At 37.1% G+C, this 23,489-nt stretch overlaps 1 protein-coding gene across 12 annotated transcripts in view; it reads left to right on the top strand.

Annotated features, from left to right (window-relative positions):
- Window positions 1-23,489, top strand: part of MAST2 (microtubule associated serine/threonine kinase 2) — a 181,433-nt gene that overhangs the window by 114,139 nt on the left and 43,805 nt on the right. For all 12 annotated transcript variants that reach the window (XM_081307162.1, XM_081307163.1, XM_081307168.1 and 9 more), the window contains one exon: window positions 8,350-8,441. In XM_081307162.1, the coding sequence (XP_081163288.1) occupies window positions 8,350-8,441 (92 nt within the window). The remainder of the gene's footprint in view (window positions 1-8,349; window positions 8,442-23,489) is intronic.

The following is a 23,489-nucleotide window of genomic DNA, read 5'->3' as shown; positions in this document are numbered from 1 at the left end:
ATGAAAATCAAAGGGAAATCAGTGGAGTAGAGGAAAGGGCCCAGGGAGAGAGGGGAGGGGAGGGAATGGGGAAATACAGGGTAATGTTATTGGCCAAATTTATGTCATGTGCATATATGAATATGTAACAACAAATCCCACAGTTTGTACAACTGTACGGTTAGGAACAACTGTAATGCACCAACAGAAAATATGAGAGAAAAAAGCTGGTGGTTGATAACCTGTTTATTATGATGTCCCTATAATCTTGAAAACATCTTAGTTGCTCTTATCTTCCTACCTTCAGCCTTGAATGGGGAGGAGAGTGATTAGGTTAATTTAGGACTAATCTACCTTGTATTATCAACTTAATAATGATTAACCTCCCTATGTGCAAAGGTGTTCCTGATCTAAAGTTCAATCCATTTTGTTCCATCATATCATATATGGAACACATATGGAAACTTAAATTGCACAATATTTATACCCCTTATGGTAACTTTGAAATTTTGGGACTTAATGGGTTAAGATAGCAAAAGGAGACAGAGATGCCAAGCTAAATTTAACTACCCATTTGGGTACCTGCATGCCCAAGGGAAGAGTCAGTGCTTTTAGCAAAAGCAGCTTTTAAGTCATTATTATATCAATTCAGCAGTGCAGAGATTGTACAGTGTGCTTCAGCCCTTACTCCCACTATTCACTGAGGTGGCCATGGAGAGACCTGAAAGAAGAGATAAAATGTGAGGCCTCTCTCTGAAAAACCAAATCTTTGCAATTGGCAGCAGAGCATTAGCTCAGGGACTTCCAGGTTACCTCCCTGACTGGACACCCACCCAGTACTTTTATCTTCCTATGATGAATGAATGAAGGCTTAACCTTTATCTTTTAGGATCCTGAGAAAATGACCAGAGCCCATTGAAATGCATTAGCCAGTTCCTTGTTTTGGATCTCAGCTGAGTCATGGCATCTATATCAGAGTGTCTGACCTTTTTTTCCCCCTTCCCAGAGCAGCTGTCACAAATTTGCCAAGTGAGATTATGTGTACCTTCATGAGGCATGTGAACTAGAAATATGATCTTTAGTATCTCAGATTTATTTTAATTTATTTTAAAGTTTTAATAAGATCGTGGCAAATGAAGTTGGAATCAATTGTCTAACCTTGAAGTTTTAAGGGATTTACACTTTCATACACAATGAGTTTAGAATATAATAGTTTGATATGCCTTATATGTGCCAGGTATCTTCTTTATTTTAATCCTTGTGACAGATATTTATCAGGAGCCCACCATGTGCCAGGCAGTGTTGTAATCATTGGGAACACCACAGTCAACACATTAAACAGAAGTCCCTGCCTTAATAGAGTTCAGATTGTAATGGGAAGAGAGACAACAAAATGAAAGTGTAAGATACATAGCGTGTTAGATGATGGCAAATACTGCGGAGATAAATATATCAGGATGGGGGTGCATGTTTGAGGAAGAGTTACAGTTTTAAATAAAATGGTCAGAGCGGGGAAGTCTCTGAAATCATACTTGAGCAAAGACCTAAAGGACTTGAGAGACCAGGCCCCGAGGCTCTCTGATGGAAACATTCTAAGCAAAGGGAATATCAGTTGTAAGGCTCTAGACAGAAAGGCTTGTTCCAAGAAAAGTGAGCCCAGTGTGGCTGAAAAGTGAGCTATAGCGGGAGGGGTGGCAGAGACACAGACCATATGACAACACCTTGAAGAACATCACGAGAGCTGTGTTTTACTGAGTGAGATTGGGAGAATTCTAAGTGGAAAAGTGACATAATATTACTTAATAAAAAGGTAAAAAATTGTAGTTTTATTGAGGTATGATTGAACCCTAGTAGACTCTAGATGTTTTAACTATATAGTCTGATGAGTTTTGGCATACATATACATTTCCAAAACAATGATAGTCATTAAGCATATGATTTTGATAACGAGCATAAGCAGCCTGGGTTCGATCCTCAGCACCACATACCAACAAAGATGTTGTGTCCGCCGAGAACCAAAAAATAAATATTAAAAAAATATTCTCTCTAAAAAAAAAAAGATTATATAAACATGTCTATAACTCTCAAATGTTCCCTCAGACTTTAAAATCCATTCCCGCCTCTGTTTAGGCAATTACTAGTCTGTCACTACAGATTAGTTAGCATTTTCTAGAATTTTGTGTAAGTGAAATCATACGATATATACTCTTTTCTACATGGCTTTCTTAATTTCGGCATAACTATTTTTGAGATTCATCTGTTGAGTGAAATTAGTAGTTTATTCCTTGATATTGATAAGTGGTATTACATTGTGTGGAATGGTTTGTGTTCAATGATTTGTTTATTATTTACTTGTCCATGTACATTTGGAGTGGTTTTCAATGTTTAGCTGTCACAAATAATAAAAAAACACAGTTATGTCCCATTATTTTGTTCAATCTCATAATCTTTGTCTTAATTGCCTATATTTAGAACATTTGTATTTAATGCAGTTATTGGTGTGATTAGGAATACAGTAAACCACTTAATATGGTCCAGTTCTGTCCCCACATAGTCATTACATAGTGACTACACAGTAATAGACATTTGTTATATTTTACCAGATGTCTGATAAATCCGAGATACTAAAGATCTGGTAAGATATGACAAATGTCTATTACTGTGTGATAGGAGGAAGCTACCAACTCTTGAGCAGCATTAATATTTTTTTAAAAGGAATATCTTTTAAGGGTTTACATCTATTATCTTGCTATTTAGTTTCTATTTAGCCCAACTATATTTGTTCTTTTCTTTTTCTGATTTCTTGGACCGTTTTTAATGATTTCACTTTATTTCCTTTATTGGATTAACTATATTTTTCTTCTTTTTTCAGTAGTTGCTTTAATTTATAATAAAATTTTAACTTCCCACAGATTACCTTCAATTAATACCATACTTCCTATATTTAATATAAGAGGTTTAAACAGCATACTTCCATTTCTTTCCTCCCAGGCTTGGCGCTATAAACTCCATAGTAAGTTTATATATATATATGTGAAACTGCATCTTTTTTTGTATTTTTTTTAGTTGTAGATGGACACAACAATATCTTTATTTTTATGTGGTGCTGAGGATCAAACCCAGTGTCTCACATGTGTGAGGCAGGCACTCTACCACTGAGCTACAGCCCCAACCCAGTACATTATATTTTTTAAAAAATTAATTATACTTTAAAAACTTATTTTTCTATGTGGTACTGGGGATTTAACCCAGGGGTGCTCTACCACTGAGCCTATGTCCCCAGTCCTTTTTTATTCTTATTTTGAGATTAAGATTGGCCTTGAATTTGAAATCCTCCTGCTTCAGCCTCTCAAGTATCTGGGGCTAGAGGTGTGGGTGTGCACTATCACTGCACCTGCAAAATTACCCTTTCAAGAGTTGTTTGTTTGTTATAAAATTTTTGTGGTACTAGGGATTGAACCCAGTGGCTCATGCATGCAAGCAAGTGTTCTATCACTGAGCTACATCCTCAGCCCTACTTTAAAAAGAATTAAAAAGTAAAAACAAAACCTGTAATCCTCACTACTCAGGAGTTGAGGCAGGAGGATAGCAAGTTCAAGGCCAGTCCAGGCAATTTAGGAAAGTCTAACTCAAAATAAAATTTAAAAGGAAAACAAACAAAGGGCTAGGGATGTAACTCAGTGGTAGAGCACTTGCCTAACTTGTGTGAGGCTATGGGTTCAGTCCCTCATACTACAAAAACAAAACAAAACCCCAAGAAATTTCTATTTATGCACATATTTACCATTTCTGGTACCTTTCCTTCCTTTGTATCCAAGGAAAGATTTCCAGATTTCCACCTGGTATTATTTTCTTCTAAAGGGTTTCTGGTGATGGTGGCCTACTGATAATGAATTATTAGAGCTTTTGTGTGTCTGGAAAAGTCTTTATTTTGACTGTGATTTTCAAAGATATTTTTGCTTGGTATTGAAGTCTAGGTTCAATACTTAAGTGATTTTCATTGTCTTCTGTCTTGCATTTTTTTTTCAAAAAAAGTAATATCATTTTCTTTGTTCTGTGATATGTAATTTTTCTGTTTGCTCTTAAGATTTTCTCTCTATTACTGGTTTTAAGAAACTTGATTATGATGTGCTTTGGCTTACTTTTCTTCATATGTCTTGTACTTAAGGTTTATTAAGCCTCTGGGATTTGTGGGTTTTAGTTGTCATTAAATTGGAAATCCTCGGGCAACTATTTCTTTAAAAACAAACAAACAAAAAAACCTGACCTTTTGTCTTTTCCTATTCTCTTTCAAGGATTCTAATTTCTAATTACAAATAGTGTCTGCTTAAAGTTGTTCCGCAGCTCACTAATTCTCTTTCCTTTCAACATTTTTATTATGCATATTTAAGATATACAATATGATGTTATGAGAATACATAAAAAATAGTAAAAAGGTAACTTTTGTCAAGCAAATTAACATATCCACCATTTCACATGGTTACCCATTGTTTGTTGCCTTTTTTTTTTTTTGGGGTGCAGCAAGAATAGCTAAAATCTACTCATTTAATATAAATCCCATATATAGTACAGTTTTATTATGTATAATCCTCATGCTGTACATCAGATCTCTAGATTTAATCATCCTACACATCCGCTACTTTGTATTCTCTGATCTACATTTCTTGATTTCCTTCCCCTATCCCATCCCATTCTTACTGTTGTAATGTTGTGTTCATTGCTGTGTCCGTCCGTTCTTTCTTTCTTTTTGTCTTTTTTTCTTTCTTTCTTTCTTTGATGGACACAATACCTTTATTTTAATTATTTATTTTTATGTGGTGCTGAGGATCAAACCTAGTGCCTCACACATGCTAGGCAAGTATTCTACCACTGAACTATGATCCCAGCCCAATATCTTTTTTTTTCAGATTCCATATATAAGTGAGATCATGCAATATTTTTCTTCATGTGTCTGACTTTTTTCACTTAATATAATGTCCTCCATGCTCATCCGTGTTATAATAAATAGCAAGGTCTCATTCTTTTTTTAGGGTTGAATATTATTCCATTGTATGTATGTACACTTAGATATTGGGAATAATGATACAATGGACATGGAACTGCAGGAATTGAGAATGAGGTGGTAATTTAATTTCCTTTGGCTATATGCTAGGAGGGAGTGTTGGGTAAAATGGTAGATACATTTTAATTGGTTTAGAAACTTCCATACTGTTTTCCATGATGACTGTTCAGTCTACATTCCTAGTATACTAGAGTGCCCTTTTCTCCATACCCTTGAAAACATTTTTTTTTTTTGTCTTTAATAAGTAATGTGGGGGCTGGGGATGTGGCTCAAGCGGTAACACACTTGCCTGGCATGCGCGGGGCCCTGGGTTCGATCCTCAGCACCACATAAAATAAAGATGTTGTGTCCACCGAAAAACTAAAAAATAAATATTAAAAAATTAAAAAAAAAATAAGTAATGTGGGAAGAACTGAATTTTGACATGCAAAAGAGTGAAATTGGCCTCTGTGTTATACCATTATTCAAAAATCATCTCAAAATGAATAAAACTCCTAAATATGTAGCCAGAACACATAGACTTCATAGAAGAGAACATAGTGGGAAAGCTCCTATAAATTGGCTTTGCAGTGGGGTTGGGATTGTGGCTCAGTGGTAGAGCACTCACCTGACGTGTGTGAGGCCCTGGGTTTGATCCTCAGTAACACATATAAATAAATAAAATTAAAGCTATTAACAAATATATATGAAAAAAATGGCTTTGCAGTGACTTTTTGGATAACACACCAAAGCTCAGGCCACAAAAGAAAAACTAAATAAATGGGATTACATTAAATTAAAAAGCTTCTGCATAGTAGAGGAAATAATAAACAAAATGAAACAGTATCCTACAGACTGGGAAAAAATATTTGTAGGGGGCTGGGGCTGTAGCTCAATAGTAGAGTGCCTGCCTTGCACATGTGAGGCACTGGGTTCAATCCTCAGCACTACATAAAAATAAATAAATAAAGATATTAAGAAAAATATATTTGCAGGGCTTGGACTGTAGCTCAGTAGCAGAGCACTTGCCTAGCATGTGTGAGGCACTAGGTTTGATCCTTAGCACCACATAAAAAATAAACAAATAAAATAAAGGCATGTTGTCCATCTACAACTATAAATTTAAAAAATATTTGCAAACTGTATATCTGATAAGGGGCTAATGCAAAATTTCTAAAGAACTCAAACAACTCAACTTAAAAATAGGCAAAAGACCTGAAAAGACATTTCTCAAAGAAGGCATAAAAAATACCCAAAAGTGATATGAAAAGGTGTTCAATATGGTTAGTCATCAGGGTAATGCAAATAAAAACTTAGATATCACCTCATTCCTGTTAGTATGGCTATTACCAAAAAATATTCTTTCCATTTAAAAATTCCTTTGAGTTTTATTTCAGATATTTTCTCTTGCCGTTTATTCAAGTTGACTAATCTTTGCTTCTATAGTGTCTAATCTCCTGTTAATGCCATCCAATTTAATTTTCATCTCTATTTGAATCTCTGGAAGTTCAGTGCTTTAAATATATCTTCTATAATCTCTCCTTAGCATGGTCATGTTTTCTTTTCCCCTACCTTTCTGAAAACATGGATATAGTAATGACTTTGATGTTCTTCCTACTAATTCTATCATCTGTATTCTCTCAGTTTATTAATCTTCCCCCAACTTTGGATCCTATTTTTCTACTTTTTTTCATGCCTCATAGGTTTGTATTATATAGCAAAATTGAATTTTACCTTTTATGCTGCATATTTTTGTATTCCTTTCAAACTTTCTTCTGGCTTACAGTTATGTTTCTTGGAAATAGTTCGATGTTTTTGAGGATTACTTTCAAGCTAGCTTATGTGGGTCCAGCACAGCATTTGGGGTAATTTTTCCTTGCTTCTAAGAAAATACTTCTGAGGGACTGGGGATGTGGCTCAAGTGGTAGCGCGCTCGCCTGGCATGCATGTGGCCCCTGTTCGATCCTCAGCACCACATACAAAGATGTTGTGTCTGCCGAAAACTAAAAAATAAATATAAAAAAAAATTCTCTCTCTATCTTTAAAAAAAAAAAAAGAAAATACTTCTGAGTACGCTACCCAATATCCTCTGAATCATAAGGTTTCACCTTTGTCTAGTCCCAGCCTAGTGTGAGCACCAGGAGGGAGTGTTCCACCAGTTCTTTTCCCTGGGTGTTTCTTCCCCTAGCATTGATTAGTACTCAGCATAAAACGCCTTTGATTTATGGGAGTTGATTTTATATCCTGCCACTTTGCTGAATTCATTTACTAGTTCTAGAAGTTTCTTGGGTCTTCTAAATATAGAATCATATTGTCAGCAAATAGTGCTAGTTTAAGTTCTTCTTTTCCTGTAGTTATTCCTTTAATTTCTTTCCCTATCTAATTGCTCTGGCCAGTGTTTCAAGAACTATGTTGAATAGAAGTGGTGAGAGAGGGCATCCCTGTCTTGTTCCAGATTTTAGAGGGATAGAAACCAGTTTTGTAGAAGAAACCTAGGCCTGTTCTGAAATTTATGATAAAATGAGATTACTTACTTTATTGATTAAGCTGTTATAAAAATAATAATTTAAAATTTCATAGATTAAGTTAATATTTCCATATCTTATGACAAGAACATTAATTTCATGAGATAGGAGATTTATTTATTTATGCATGCTGGAGATTAAACTCAGGCCCTTACACATGCTAGGCAAGTTCCTTACCACTGAGCCCCAAGTCTTGATAACAAAATATTTTAACTTCTGTTTATTTTCTAAATAAAATTGCCTTTTTCCCTCCCTCCCTCCCTCCCTCCCTCCCTCCCTCCCTCCCTTCCTTCCTTCCTTCCTTTGATTGAACCAAGGGGCACTTAACGACTGAGCCACATTGAACCACATCTCTAGCCCTTTTTATTTTTTATTTTGAGACAGGGTTTCTTACAGCCTCGACAAATTGCTGAGGCTGGCTTCAAACTTGCAGTTCTCCTACCTCAGCCTGGCAAGCCGCTGGGATAACAGGCGTGCACATGGTTTTCTTCATTTGATATCATTTCAAACATGGTTGTTACCCTTAGAGAGCTTCTTGTTTGTTTAAGAAGCAAACCAAAACATTGGCAAAGCGCAATGGCAATACAAGACAAAAGTGAAGGCAGCAGCAAAATTTATTGCAAGGTGGAGCACACTAAATTATGTAATATAACTGGGACAAGCAGTAATTGCTGATTAAGTCCATTTAAAATGGTATACTGCTCAGCCCATATACTAGTGTCACTCTTTTGTTCCTCCATAGCTACTCAAGGTCTCTGGGATCATGGTGTCCCTGTTATAACTGACATTTTGCTTTCATTGCAGTTGCCGGACAAGTAACCGCAAGAGCTTGATTGTGACTTCTAGCACATCTCCTACACTACCACGACCACACTCCCCACTCCATGGCCACACAGGTGAGTGCTTGGAGGTTAAGAAAGATTGGATGAAAGAGTGTCCACAGAAGCCACTTCAGTACATTACATTGTCACATCACTAATTGAAGCATATAAGAGTTTATGAGGTTTTTTTTCTTTCTGTAAAAGAATGTGTTCAGTCTGCTTTTGACTCTTAGTAGCTTCTTCCCTTGTCCTCTCAACATTCCTTTTAGACTTGTACATATTTGGGGGCCACATGTATATCCTGGGTCAGTGGCCAGGATATATCTTTATATATGCTAGAAAAATCTTTATAGTTTATTCCTGATTTTTTAAGTTTGTCAAAAAGATTATATTAAATTTAATATATAAAAATTATATTAAATATGCAAATAAATTTTTTAAAAAGTGAAGTTAAAGAGTCTCAGAATATCTTATGGATGCAAATTTCAGAATGTATAAGATTTGAGAATATAATCTAATGTCAAATTAATGTAAGGCCCTGGGTTCGATCCTCAGCACCATATAGTGTTTTCTACCATGTTATGGCTCCAGTATCTTGGGCCATGTAATGAAGGTCCAGTAACATTTCATCCTACCATGCCCAAGGATCAAGGCTCACAGAAAGGAATCTGGTTAACTTTCTCCCCATTAGACTAGGAAGAAACAAAAATAAGAGGAATATTTGTTTCAAATTGATTTTACATATTGGAACTAAAGCACATGACTTCATGCATTCAGACTGTCTTCCATCTGGAATATACATTCCAGATAATGTAAGTACCGATTTACATGCCTCTGACGGAGGAATATATAAAAATGATGAGGTTTACATGAACTCAGCCACATTACTACTTCCAGGGAAAGGCAAAGACTTCATTTGAGGACTTAGCGATGTATTTGGTCTAGACATATTCTTATGTCCCATGGGATCCAGAACAGCTTTGTTAAAGGGACTGCTGTATTGCTACATTGTTCTTTGCTACACACTGTTTGTAATAGAAATTCTAAACCTGGTGTTAATGGAAATGTAACAGACTTAGACCCATAGGAAGCTGTTCAGAGATTGCTGCCCAGATTTGGTAATTCATGAGTACTATCGTCCTAAACCTGGACCCTCTCTTTGGGCAATAAAAGGGGGATATTGAAGTTGTAAAACAGGTTGGTATCAAGCTGAATAAGATAGGTCTCTTTCTCTTTATCTTCTTGCTCATAGTTTACTGAGTCTTTGAAGGGAGAAAGAAAGAAAGAATGCATATGGATTAGTTGTCAGGACCCCGAGAATCTAGGGATTCTGAAACTGAACTTTGTCCTTGGAAGAAAGGTCTTATCTCAAACACTGGATTAAGTCATATAGTTTCTCCTGCTTTTGTAATTTATAAAAACTCAGCATGCATCTGACCTGGCCTTTTCAACATATAGAAATAAATTTAGCTTGTCTGACTTTGTACATAGTTTCACAACTATAATGTGAGTACTAGGCAGTAATTACTATTGGCTGCTCCTCTCTGAGATGATTATCTCTTTATTTAGATTCCTGGCAGTTAGAGTTTATGACTAAATCTTCCCTATTCAAGTGGTTTTGATTGAGAACGTCACCTGGCCTTTTCAGTCTGCCTGGATCCATGGACTGTAACTCCATTTTTTGAGTTAACATGTGTAACATGCTTAGAACTTTATTAAAAGTTAGGGTCATCTTAGCAATCACAGCACAAAGTCCAGGGGAGGGGAGTAATTGACATTAAACACCCAATACATGGCTCTAGACTATATTTAACCAGCTATTGAGAAAGACAGCACTGATTGTTCCTCACAGATCAAATTTGACATTAGATTATATTCTCAAATCTTATACATCCTGAAATTTGCATCCACAGGATATTCTGAGACTCTTTAACTTCAGTCTTTTTTAATTTATTTGCATATTTAATATAATTTTTATTAAATTAAATTTAATATAATTTAATCTTTTTGACAAACTTAAAAGATCAGAAATAAACTATAAAGATTTTTCTAGCATATATAAAGATAAAAATGTTATTAAAAATAAATAAGTTTCTGCAAATCAATTTCCAAAAGAAAAACAGTTAGAAATTAAGTAAAAAAGTGTCTTTTTAAAATGTAACCAACAGGGCTGGGGATGTGGCTCAAACGGTAGCGTGCTTGCCTGGCATGCGTGCAGCCTGGGTTCGATCCTCAGCACCCACATACAAACAAAGATGTTGTGTCCGCTGAAAACTAAAAAATAAATATTAAAAAATTATCTCTCCCCTCCCTCCTTTCCTCCCTCCCTCCATCTCTCTCTCTCTCTCTCTCTCTTAAAAAAATAAATAAGGGGCTGGGGATGTGGCTCAAGCGGTAGCGCGCTCGCCTCACATGCGTGCGGCCCGGGTTCGATCCTCAGCACCACATACCAACAAAGATGTTGTGTCTGCCGAGAACTAAAAAATAAATATTAAAAATTCTCTCTCTCTCTCTCTCTCTCACTCTCTCTCCTCTCTCACTCTCACTTTAAAAAAAAAAAAATAAATAAATAAATAAATAAAATGTAACCAACAATTTTGATGAAAGTGGAACTTGTATAAGGCTACCCTGTTTGTTGAATACATCAACCCATAGGGAAGTACATAGCTGTGTGTGCTGCACATAGTATTCAATCTTAAATGAGCTGCAAGTGACATTTATTTGACTTAAAATACTGAACACGAGAAGTTAATATATTTTGTCTGAAACTGTTCCATTGACCAATAGCACTCGTTTTTAATTCAATCAGATAAATTATAATGTTACTCATATATCTATATTAAAGTAAAAGGAAAGAAGGGAGGAAGGAAGAAAAGAAGGAAGGAGAGAGAGGAAAATAAAGGATAAAGGAAAGAAGGAAGAAAGGGAGAGAGAGGGAAGCAGGAAGGAAGAGAAAACCAATAAATAAAATACTGAGTAAATGAACAAATGATCACTTTTGTTCTAAGAAAATTCCATATGTGCTTAAGCTTTGTTAGGGTCAGAAGTATACATAAAATTCCTATGTTTAAATTCTAACCTCAACACCTAAGCATATGACTCTACTTGGAGATAGAATCTTTTTTTTTTAATATTTATTTTTCAGTTTTCGGTGGACACAACATCTTTATTTTATCTTATGTGGTGCTGAGGATCGAACCCAGGGCCCCATGCATGCCAGGCGAGCGCGTTACCACTTGAGCCACATCTCCAGCCTCAGAGAAAAATAATATTTATTTTTTAGGTATAGATGGACACAACACAATACCTTTATTTTTATGTGGTGCTGAAGATTGAACCTGGGCCCTGCCCATTCTAGGTGAGCGCTCTACCACTGAGCCAGAACCCCAGCCTCAGAGATAGAATCTTTAGAGAGGAATTAAGTTAAAATAAGGTCATTCAGGTGGCCCTGACCCAATATGACTAAAGCCTTTGTGAGAAGTGTGTGTTAGGACATACACACAAAGGAAAGATTTTTTTTTCTCCAGAAATACTTTTGGTCCTTTATGTTATTTCATTAATAATTGACAACTTTTAAATGAAAAATCTTGTTCTCTGGGAGGAGAACATTGGTTTAAACGAACAGTGAATTTAAATCTATTCTCTTGTATTTTCCATTCTTATTACTCCAGCATGTGTTTATGTTTTATATGTGTTCCTATATGTAACAACATATTGTGTAAACAAATAAAATGTTAGTAATGAATAAGATTTCTGTTCTATAAGAGGGGAGTTTTATTGAGTCAAACGTTAGGGCTTACATAGCTTTTTTCTCTTTTATTTTAATTAAATTATTTATTCTAATTTGTTATACATGATGTCAGAATGAAATTCATTTCATATTATGCACAGAGAGCACTTTAACTTCATTCTTAAGTCTTAACTCTGTTGAATAACATGAGGTCTGTTAATTTGAAAGTGGTTTTAATTATTCCATATATTTCAGTGCTTATGTAGTATTAAATATCTGCATAAACAGCTTTCAGCTTCAGTAAGATCAAATCAATAGGTACTTAGCCATCTGGAAATGGAAATTTCCTAATTCTTTTTGTTTGTTTTTTGTGGTTGATGAATGTTTCTGAGGCTCAAACCCAGGGCCTCATGCATGTTTGGCAAGTACTGTACAACTGAGCCATACCTCCCGACATCTCTAGTTCTTCCTTTCTTTCTCCTTCCCTTCCTTCCTTCCTATAAGCAAAACTAAAGACTGTACAGAGATATACCACGTGCCCCCCCCCACTCATATATAGGCTTCTCATTAATATCCCCCACCAGAGTGGTACTTTTGTTATAATTGATATGTACACTAGTACATCATTATCAGCTGGTCAGTTATTTACATCAGGGTTTACTAGTGGTGTTTATGTTTTATATGTGTTCCTATATATACAACTGTGTATTTAGACAAATGTATAGTGATATGTTTTCAACATTGTAGTAACATACAGAGTATTTTCACTGCCTTCACTGCTCTATTCTCTGCCAATTAATACTTCTCTCCCTCTAACCCCTGGCATCCATCAATCATTTTACTGTCTCTATAATTTTGCCTTTTCCATATCATGTAGTTGAAACCATACGGTATTTTGCCTTTTCAAGTTAGCTTCTTTTACTTAAAAGTGTATTTAATGGCTCAAGATTCAAACAGCAGGAGTACTGCTTCTCAGTGAGGTGGGTAAGAGGGAATTCACTGAAATTCAATATTGTAGAGTCAGAGTCCTTTAGAGGCTCTGAGCCAATGAACAAAGAACAAGAATTAGTCGGAGCCAAGCCTGTTAAGGCAGCAGCAGCAACACTGGATAAACACAGAAGGGAATGATAACACGCAGAGAGAAACACACAGTGGATAAATTTGGAGAGAAAAAAAAACCTGTAGATCAGGGGCTGGGGATATAGCTCAGTTGGCAGAGTGCTTGCCTGTCAAGCACAAGGCCCCTGGGTTCAATCCCAGCACCACAAATAAATAAATAAATAAAACCTGTAGATCAGAAAAGCAAACTGAACTTAGCTGATCCAGAGGCTGCTCAGTGAAAAGTGAGCCGTATTTCTTTCTTTTTTTTCCCCCATTTTTATAATAATTCTTTTGAATTCTTTATCTGATATTTTATCTACTTCAATATCTTTGGGGTCAGTTTCTGGTGAATTATAAACTTAAGGAGGTGGTGTGTTACCTTGTTTTTTTATATTTCTTATGTTCCTAGTTGGGTTTTATGTATCTATTAGAAAGGATTTCTATTCCACTCTTATGTAGGCCTTTTTAGGGCACAGTCTTCACTTGCCAAAGTGTCCTAGAGCTATCTGGATTGAGACCCCCTTGTAGGTGTGGTTTCCACAACCTCTGTGTTAATTTTCTGTTATTGCTGTAGCAATGGACATCTGTAGTTGAGACCTAGGGGCCCACCCCTAACTGTTTCCACTTGGGGTCTGGTTGTTAGTTTGAGTTTTTGTCTCTTGTATTCTTTATATTGAAATATAACTGAAGATTGGGTGTCGTTAATTTGTGGTTGAACAGCAAAGTCTCTACCCTGTGAACTTGTAGTATCCCTGTAGGTTCCTAGCAGCTCACAAAACAAGAGGTAAAAAACAATAGCAACAACCAATGTAAACAATATACAACATTAAATTAAATACCCAGTTTCTTCAACATTAATTACTATACACACACACACACACACACACACACACACACACACACACAAAATGGTGGGGTGAGCAATTGTCAACAGTAAAAATAATAACTGTGAACTAGATCTGGCTTTAAAACAAACAATAGGTGTCAATTATGTCATCCACAGCAGTAATGATTGTATTAGCCTTAATTGTGGGGGTGGGATTTATATAACCAATTAATTCTAAAAGATTGTAAAAATACAATTTAATTAAGAGAGAAAAATGTGACAGGAAAGTAGAAAGAGTATAATTTCAAAAAGTCAACAGAGAGAATGCAGAAGAGATGTAGCAGGTGATGGTTATAAGTTCAAAGAAGAAAAAATAGAAACAAAGTAAAGGAAGAGAGGAAAAGAGAATAGTAGAATTTGTTAGCAGAAGAGGGAAAGAGAAACAAACAAATGAAAACAATATAAAACAAAACAAAAATATACAAACCAAAAATCCTAACCCTCAAAAGATAAGGCAAGGAAAAATAACTACATTTAAAAAATGCTAAAAATGAGAGAAAAAGAAACAAATATGTATGTATGTATATGTCCATGAACAAATCAGCACAGCAAGAAAACACACACAAACACACACACACACACACACACACACACACACACACACCGCTGAAAAGGAAAAAAGAATGAATCATTTCCAATGAGGTGGTCAAAATAGTTGATGAGAATGGATGGTCAATGTCTATATCTGACTGTCTTTCTGTTTATTCTTGAGCTATGTACTGACAATGAGAACAAGGACTGGGGGTTGTTAACCCCTTCTTTTTGTGTTGCTTTCTGAGCTGCCAACTGAGTAACCCAGGACTGAAGCTGGTTGAAATGAGTTGTAGCTTCCCTTCTCACCAGTATGAGGTGGGATGGAATGGGAAATACTGTCAGTTGGAGTTTTGTCTAAAAAGACCAAATTGATGAACTTCCAGAGTAGGCTGCTGCAGAGTTCTGTGAGGGGAGTTCTAGTTGGTTGGGATTAGGTCTAATCAAGCCTCAGGGACAGTGTTGGTGGTATCTGCTCTGGAAAAATTAGATCAACACACCCTGCAGCTGCAGCTTGGCCACATCAAGATGGTGAGTCAGCTCTCTGCTGCTACTTGAGAAACAGAGCACTTTTGAAGCCCCAGTGTACAGTGGAGCCCTCAGGATCAGCTAAATTCAGGTTGCTTTTCTGAGCTCAGGTTTTTCCATGCCAAATCTTTTTGTCTGTGTTCTCCCTCCCTCTCTGGTGCCAGTGCTGCTACCACTGCTGCTATCATTGCTGCTGCCACAGTCAGTTGGCTCCAGTGTACTCTTTCTTCTTTGTTTAATGTACCCAAATTTCTGGGTCTCTAAGACACTCTGACTATCCAATATTGAATTTGAATCTCAGTGTTGTATTTCTTAATTGGCAAGCTGACAGGAGCCATCTTGAAAGGCCACGTTGCAGTTTACTACTGTGGGAACCCAGAAGATCAAAGCAAGCATTGCCATACTGTCCCAGCAAGTGCCTACCTTATGGTCTAGGGTGTACCAAGCAGAATGCATCTGGTCTGTCTAGACAAAACTCTGATCGACAGTTCTTACCATTCCGTCCTACCTTCTACTGGTAAGAAGGGAATAATGAGAGCTATTTTAGTCAGCTTCAGTTTTAGGCCACTCCAGCTGGGAGCTGAGTGAGTAAAACAAAAAGAGTAAGGGGTTAACAACCCCCAGCCCTTGCTCTGGCATGGGCATGTTCTATTTCTCTTAGTACATAGCCCGAGAAGAAACTGAAAGGACAGTCAGGCATAGGCAGTGATCATCCATCCTTGTTGATGGTTTTGACCACTTCTGTGGAAAAGATTTTTATTTTTCACTAAGAATCTTTTTTTCCAGTGGGCACAGTGGTGCACACTTTTAATACCAGCAACTTGGGAGGCTTAGGTTGGAGGATCACAAGTTCAATACTAGCCTTAGCAACTTAGTAAGGTCCTAAGCAACTTGTGAGACTCTGTCTCAAAATAAAAAGTTGAGGGCTATAGATGTAGCTCAGAGGTACTGTGCCCCCAAGTTCAATCCTCAGTATCAAAAAAAAAAAAAAGAATCTTTTTTTTTCATGTGTGTGTGTGTGTGTGTGTGTGTGTGTTACTGTGCCAGCTCATTTTTTTCCTCTCGTTTTTAACTTTATTTTTAGTGTTGCTGAGGATCGAACCCAGGGTCTCAATGTGCTAGGCGAGCACTCTACCACTCAGCCACAACCCCAGCCCTAGGGTTAAGGTTTTTGATTGTTTCTCTCCTTTCTTTCCCTACTATCAGCCAGATTCTCCTGTTCTTTCTTTCTCCCTCTACATTATTTTCCTATTTTTTTCTCCTCTTTCCTTATAACCATCACTGACTGCACTCTCTCTATTCACACCTTGAACATTCTAAACTTTCTTCTATTACTTTTTTCTCTTACATTTTCTTTTCTCTTAATGAACTGTATTTTTACCATAATTTAGAACTATTTGGTTTATATAACTCCTGCTGCCATCACTCATGTTGTTGCAGTTATTAGTGCTGTGAATGATGTGGTTGGCACCTGCTTTTTACTTTAATCACAGATCTAGTTCATGATTTTTGTTTTTTCCGTTGGCAATTGCTGCCTCCCCATTCTTGTTCTGTGGTAGTTAGTGTTGTGAATGTAATAGTAGGCACTGGGTGTTCATTCAATTCTACATATTGTTTGCTTTGGTTGTTGCTATTGTTTGTTTTGTGCTTTTCTTTGAGGTGCTGTGAATCTATAGGGACAGTACAAATTCATAGACTAGAGATTCTGCTGCTAAACTCTTTCTACCCAGAAGCACACCTTGTTCCACATACAAATCAACCACACTCAAACTTCAGCAATACTTTAATACAAAGAATAGAAAAGCATAACCCCCCTCCCCAAATTAATGACCAGGCCCTAAGCAGAAATGGCTGGGTGGAAGGGGACCCTCAGATCCCACTCATGGACCCACTCCTATAGCAGAAACAAAATTAACACAAAGGCTGTGGATACCACAATTACACGGGGTCTCAATCTATATGAAAAAAATAAGGTAACACAATGCCTCCTAAAGTTCACAGTTCACTAACAACTGACTCCAAAGCTATTGAATGAATGAGATATCAGTTAAAGAATGCAAAGAAGGATTATAAAAATAATCGGTGAGGCCAGGCAAGGTGGCTCATGCCTGTAATCCCAGTGGCTCAGGAGGCTAAGGCAGGAGGATTGTGAATTCAAAGCCAGCCTCAGCAAGGCACTTAGCAACTCAGTGAGACCCTGTCTCTAAATAAAATACAAAATAGTACTGAGGATGTGGCTCAGTGATTGAGTGCCCCTGAGTTCAATCCTTGGTATCCCCCCCACCAAAAAAAGATGGGTGAATTCCAAGAGAACACAAACACACACAAAACACACACACACACACACACACACACACACACCCTGAGGAATCAAGGAAGTCAGTGTAAGATACGAATGAAAAAGTCAATAATGAGATAGAGGTATTGCAAAAGAACAAAATAGCAATCTTGGAAATAAAAGACACAATAAATCAAAAGGCTCAGCTGAAATTTTCTCTAATAGTACCATGCTGAAGACAGAATTTCAGAGCCGGAAGACAAGTGGCTGGCCTTGAACATTTATTTAGACAATATTAAAGAAAAGAAAATAAGTAAACATGACCAGAATATACAAGAACTCTGGGACAACATTAAGAGGCCAAATTTAAGAATCATTGGAATTACAGAGAATTGTGAGATACAGGTTAAAGGTATTGGTATTTTGATGGGGATGGCATTGAATCTGTATATTGCTTTGGGAGTGTGGCCATTTTATCAATATTAATCATGTCTACCAATGAACATGGGAGGTCTTTCCCTCTTCTTATGTCTCTTCAGTTTCTTTCTTTAATATTCTATAATTTTCACTGTACATGTCTTTCACTATCTTGGTTAGATTTATTCTTAACCTCTTCAGGGAAAAAATAACAGAAAAATTCCAAACCTTGAGAATCAGATGGATGTCCAGATATAAGAGACATTCAGAACCACAAGTAGACAATATCAAAAAAGAACTTCTCCATGACACATTATAATTAAAATGCCTAACACATAGTAGAATTTTAAAAGCCTCAAGAGAAAAACATCAGGTCTATATACCAATAATGAATCTGCTGAGAACTCCAATCAGCAGATTCATTCACAGTAGCCTCAAAGAAAAAAAGAAAAAGAAAAAGAAAGAAAACAAAACCTAGGAATAAATCTAACCAAGATAGTGAAAGACATGTACAGTGAAAATTATAGAATATTAAAGAAACTGAAGAGACATAAGAAGAGGGAAAGACCTCCCATGTTCATTGGTAGACATGATTAATATTGATAAAATGGCCACACTCCCAAAGCAATATACAGATTCAATGCCATCCCCATCAAAATACCAATGATATTCTTCACAGAACTAGAAAAAACAGTCCTAAAATTCATTTGGAGAAATAAAAGACCCAGAATAGTCAAAGCAATTCTAAGCCAAAAAAGCAGCTGGAGGCATCACAATGCCTGACTTCAGCTATCTAACTACAGAGCTATAGTAACAAAAACTGCACTTAGCTGACCAAAAAAAAAAAAAAAAACAAGACACATAGACCAGTGAGATAAAACGGAAGACACAGAGACAAACCCACACAGATACAGTCATTGACAAAGGTGCCCAAAACATACATTAGAGAAAGGACAGGACAGCCTTTTTAACAAATGATGCTGGTTATCCACATGTATAAGAATGAGACTAGCCCCTCATTGCTCCCCTTGCACAAAAGTCAAATCAAAATGGACCAAAGACCTAGGAATTAGATCAGAAACTGTCAACTCCTAGAAGAAAATGTAGGTTCAACACTCTAGCATATAAGATCAGACACCAGCTTTCTTAATAGGACATGTAAAGCTCAGGAAATAATGCCAAAAGTTAAAAAAAATGAAATGGCATCAAATTAAAAAGCTTCTGCACAACAAAGGAAACCATTAAAAATGTGAAGAGAGAACCTACAGAAATGATAGAAAGTCTTTGCTGGCTACTCTCTGACAGAGGATTGATTTCCAGAATATATAAAGAATTCAAAAAATTTAACACCAAAAAACCACATAACCCAATTAACAAATAAATCAAATGGCCACTCTCAAAAAGAAGAAATACAGATGGCCAAGAAATATATGAAAAAATGTTCAACATCATTAGCAATGAAAGACATGCAAATCAAAACTACCGTGAGGGCTAAGGTTGTGGCTTAGTGGTAGAGCATTTGTACCTGTGAGGCACTGGGTTTGATCCTCAGCAACACATTAAAAAAACATAAGCAACAAAAAGAAAACCCTAAATAAACAAAATAAAGATATTGTGTGCACTCACAACTAAAAATACACATGGTTAAGCAAGTGCTCTATCGCTGAGCTACAACCCTAGCCCATAAAAGCTTAGTTACAGCTTTGCATATTTAAAACTAATATTAAAATAATCTAAATAATCTGTGCTTTTTAGAGTATATATCTTACTCATAATCAACTAGCATATATCAATGATTTACTATGAGGTCAAGATTTCACAAATCAACAAGGAAAATGTAAAATATCTTTTTTGTGTTATTGGATTCATAGTCTGAGATATTTAATTTGCCTTCTGGAAACTGGTAAGTACTTTGAGTATTATATAAAATGTTTTAATTTTTTAAAAAATTGTTGCCCTAAATTGGGTACATGGGTTACGTGTATGTAGTACCAGCATCTCAACAGACTGAAGCAGATGTATCACAATTTCCAGTCCAGCCTGGGCAATTTAGCAAGACTCTGTTTTAAATATTAAAAAATAAATAAAATAAAAAGGGTTTGGGATGAACCCTGTGTTCAGTCCCTAGTACCACCCACCAAAAATTGTTGCTCTGAAGTTTGTGATACAGATTGACAAATAATCTTAAGTCTACTTTTATACACCAGTATACCACTTCATCTTATAATAACAAACCTTATAAAACCAAAATATACTTAAATCCTTCATTTTATTGACACATATACATACACACACACCCCAATTGAATACATTGATGCCACTTATTATTTTAAACAAACCTCCCATTACCTGTTAGATGGATTTAGAATGAGAAAAATAAGCAGCTGGGTGCAGCGGCACATTTCTGTAATCCTGATAACTCAGGTGGCTGAGGCAGGAAGATCACAAATTTGAGGCCAGCCTCAGCAACTTAGCAAGACCCTATCTCAAAATAAAAAACAAAAATAAGTAAGCTGGGCATGGTTACACATGCTTGTAATCCCAGCGGCTTAGAAGACTGAGGCAGAAGGATCGCAAGTTCAGACAGCCTTAGCATTTTAGCAAGGACCTAAGCAATTTAATGAGACCCTGTCTCAAAATTTAAAGAGGGAGGATCTGGGGATGTGGCTCAGTGGTTAAGGGCACCTGGACTCAATCCCTCAATCCCCAGAAGGAAGAAGAAAGGGGGAAGGGAGTAGAGAGAAATTTTATTTTATTTTCACTTCTTTTTCTTCCTTCCCTTCTCTCTCTTCCTTCCTTGCCTCATAATTGGGCATTGAACCAGGGGCACTATATCGCTGAGCTATTTTTCCCAGCCCTTTTTATTTTTTATGTTGAGACAGGGTTCATTAAATTGGCCAAGCTGGCCTCGACCTGTGATTCTCCTGTCTTTGCCTCCCTAGTAGCTGAGATTGCAGGCATGTGCATCCATGCCTGGCCACTTATTCCTTTTCTGATGCTTCCTCACTCTTTCTGCAGGGCTTAGTTTCTCAACCCTTGTAATTTTCCTTCTCTCTGATTTTTTTTAACATTTCTTAGAAGGCAAGGTATCAAAATCCCTTGTTTTTAGTTTAAGAAAATATTTCATCTTCATTTTTTAAGAATAATTTTCACAAGGTGAAGATTTTAAGTTGGTCTTTTGCCGCAGTCTGGCTGGGCACAATTCAGGAGCCACTTGTCAAAAGAAACGAACTTTATTTTTAGAACCACACAGGCCAAACAAAACAGCTCCTCAGGAAAAACCCTCAGAGCCCAACTGCCACCACCAGCTTCCCACATGCCTCTCCCTCAACCACAAGCCTCACCACCTCCCACAATCCTCCTGCTCTTGAGGCCGATTGGCTGGGTCATGTGGGCGGAGCCAAAAAAGTCCCCCAATGAGCAGCTCCATGGTCTGAAAGGGCAGGGAAATAGCCCAATGAGCATTACCGCAGAGGAGCCAATCAGCTAGATGTTGCTGGGGCTGCTGTGAGCCAATCATCAGCTGGCAGTCTGAAAGGGCGGGGAAACAGCTCAATGAGTATCTCCAATGAGCATCACCACAGAGGAGCCAATCAGCAAGATGTTGCTGGGGCCGCTGTGAGCCAATCATCAGCCAGCAGCTGGAAGTTTGCTGGCAGCTGGAAGTTTGCTGGGGCCCCTTCATCTGTGGCCCTCAACATCTCCCCCTCTCTGTTTAAACAACAAGCATGTGGCTTAGGGACCGTGCCTGCCTTAGGTTGTCCAATAGTACATATGGTCCTTACCCGTTATCGGATGAGCTGACCTCAAGGCGTCAGCCTCCTGTCTTAGGTTGGTACACCATTGCAATTGGATCTTACCCGTCACTGACTACTGGTCCAGTATACAGCCACACCTGTGGAGAGGTCTTTGTACCAGCGGGGGGGTGAGGTTCTTTACCTCACCTCTGTTGGCCCCCTATTTTAGCTGAACGATCATGACAAACAGAAGGGAGGAAGATACACCAAGCCAATTGATGGCTCCTTTTGGAAAAATTGTACCACCGATGACATCATCAGCAAAAATACCCCAATACTACCACAAGTTGCTGCACCAACAGATAGTTCACAATGCATACAGGTGAGTTCACAATGCATACAAGTGATACATAGTCCAGGCAAGTTCTGCAAGCAGTTCAGTGATGGCTATTGCAGAAGCTGTAGATTGGTTTTATCTTTGTCTTCACCAGCACTGGGATGAAGATAGGAATTCTGGCAATAATGGCTAAAGAAAAAATTATGTAACATTCCAGAAGGCACTAAAAGAAAACAATTTTCTTAACAATTTACATTGTCTTGAAGAGAATTATTAAATATAATGAAAAGGAAAGGTGAAAGTAAACAAACAGATCTGTTAACCTCCTTTTTTGTTCATATATTAAAACAATCCTCAACAGCTGTTTACCCAATTTAAATTAAACCATTTAAATTACGTGAAAAAAAATATTTGGATCCATTTTTTCATGAGCGCTCATCATATGATATATGGACATACATACATTCAAACATATAACAGAAAACACAAGTGTGAACACATAATATAATACATACAACACATAACATAGTAGTAAAGGCCTTATAACTTTTTACAGGTGAAATCTCCATTGCAATGTTTAAAAACTCTATAGTCAAAAAAATAGAACTGATCAGCAAAACATTAACCTAGGTCTAGGCAATAATAAAATAGATATTGAAAAAAGCGGGGCTGGGGATGTGGCTCAAGCGGTAGCGCGCTGGCCTGGCATGCGTGCGGTCCGGGTTCAATCCTCAGCACCACATACCAACAAAGATGTTGTGTCCGCCAAGAACTAAAAAATAAATATTAAAAAAAATTCTCTCTCTCCTCTCTCACTCTCTCTTTAAAAAAAAAAAATTAAAAAAAAAAAAAAGCATCCTGGTTCAGCCAGATGTAAGGATAGCCAAACTGGAGTTTTGGATATCAGTTGTTATGGATTTGAGCCAAATCATCTTCTTTTTGGTCTGTAGAAATCGCTTTAGTTACTCTTTCTGGAATCCAAATCGGCTGCTGTTCTCCCTGTGGAAACACATAAACAGACCCCCGACTCCAGACAATCACTGGGTCAGGACCTTAGTTAATCTCTCTGGAATCCAAATTGGCTGCTGTTCTCCCTGTGGAAACACACAAACAGACCCCCGACTCCAGACAATTACTAGGTCTGGACCTTTCCATTGTCCTGTTAGAATATCCTTCCAAAGTACCTTGGGCTTATGTACATTTTTTGGACACATATGCCTTTCTGCAGCACTAAGCCCTGATGAATCCAAATTTTAAAAGTTTAGAGTAAAAAGGGTTATTTTAAGTTTATCTTTGGGGAATATATACCCCTTCCCAATTCCTTCCTTTTGCTTTAATAAGTACATTTTAATAGTTTGATGAGCTCTTTCAACTATGCCTTGTCCCTGTGGATTGTATGGCATTCCTGTTATATGAGTAATGCCAAATGTTGAGCAAAATTGTTTAAAAGAGGTAGAAGTATAACCAGGGGCATTATCTGTTTTTAACTGTTTTGGAATGCCCACAGTGGCAAAATTTTGTAAGCAATGAGCTATAACATCTTTAGATTTTTCTCCGGCATGAAGGGAGCCCATCAAA

This window comes from Spermophilus citellus (genome assembly GCF_964194105.1).
Source record: "Spermophilus citellus genome assembly, chromosome: 9".
Classification (NCBI taxonomy): Eukaryota; Metazoa; Chordata; class Mammalia; order Rodentia; family Sciuridae; genus Spermophilus; species Spermophilus citellus.
Note: the sequence above shows the minus strand (reverse complement) of the source record. Positions and strands in the feature narration are given on the sequence as shown.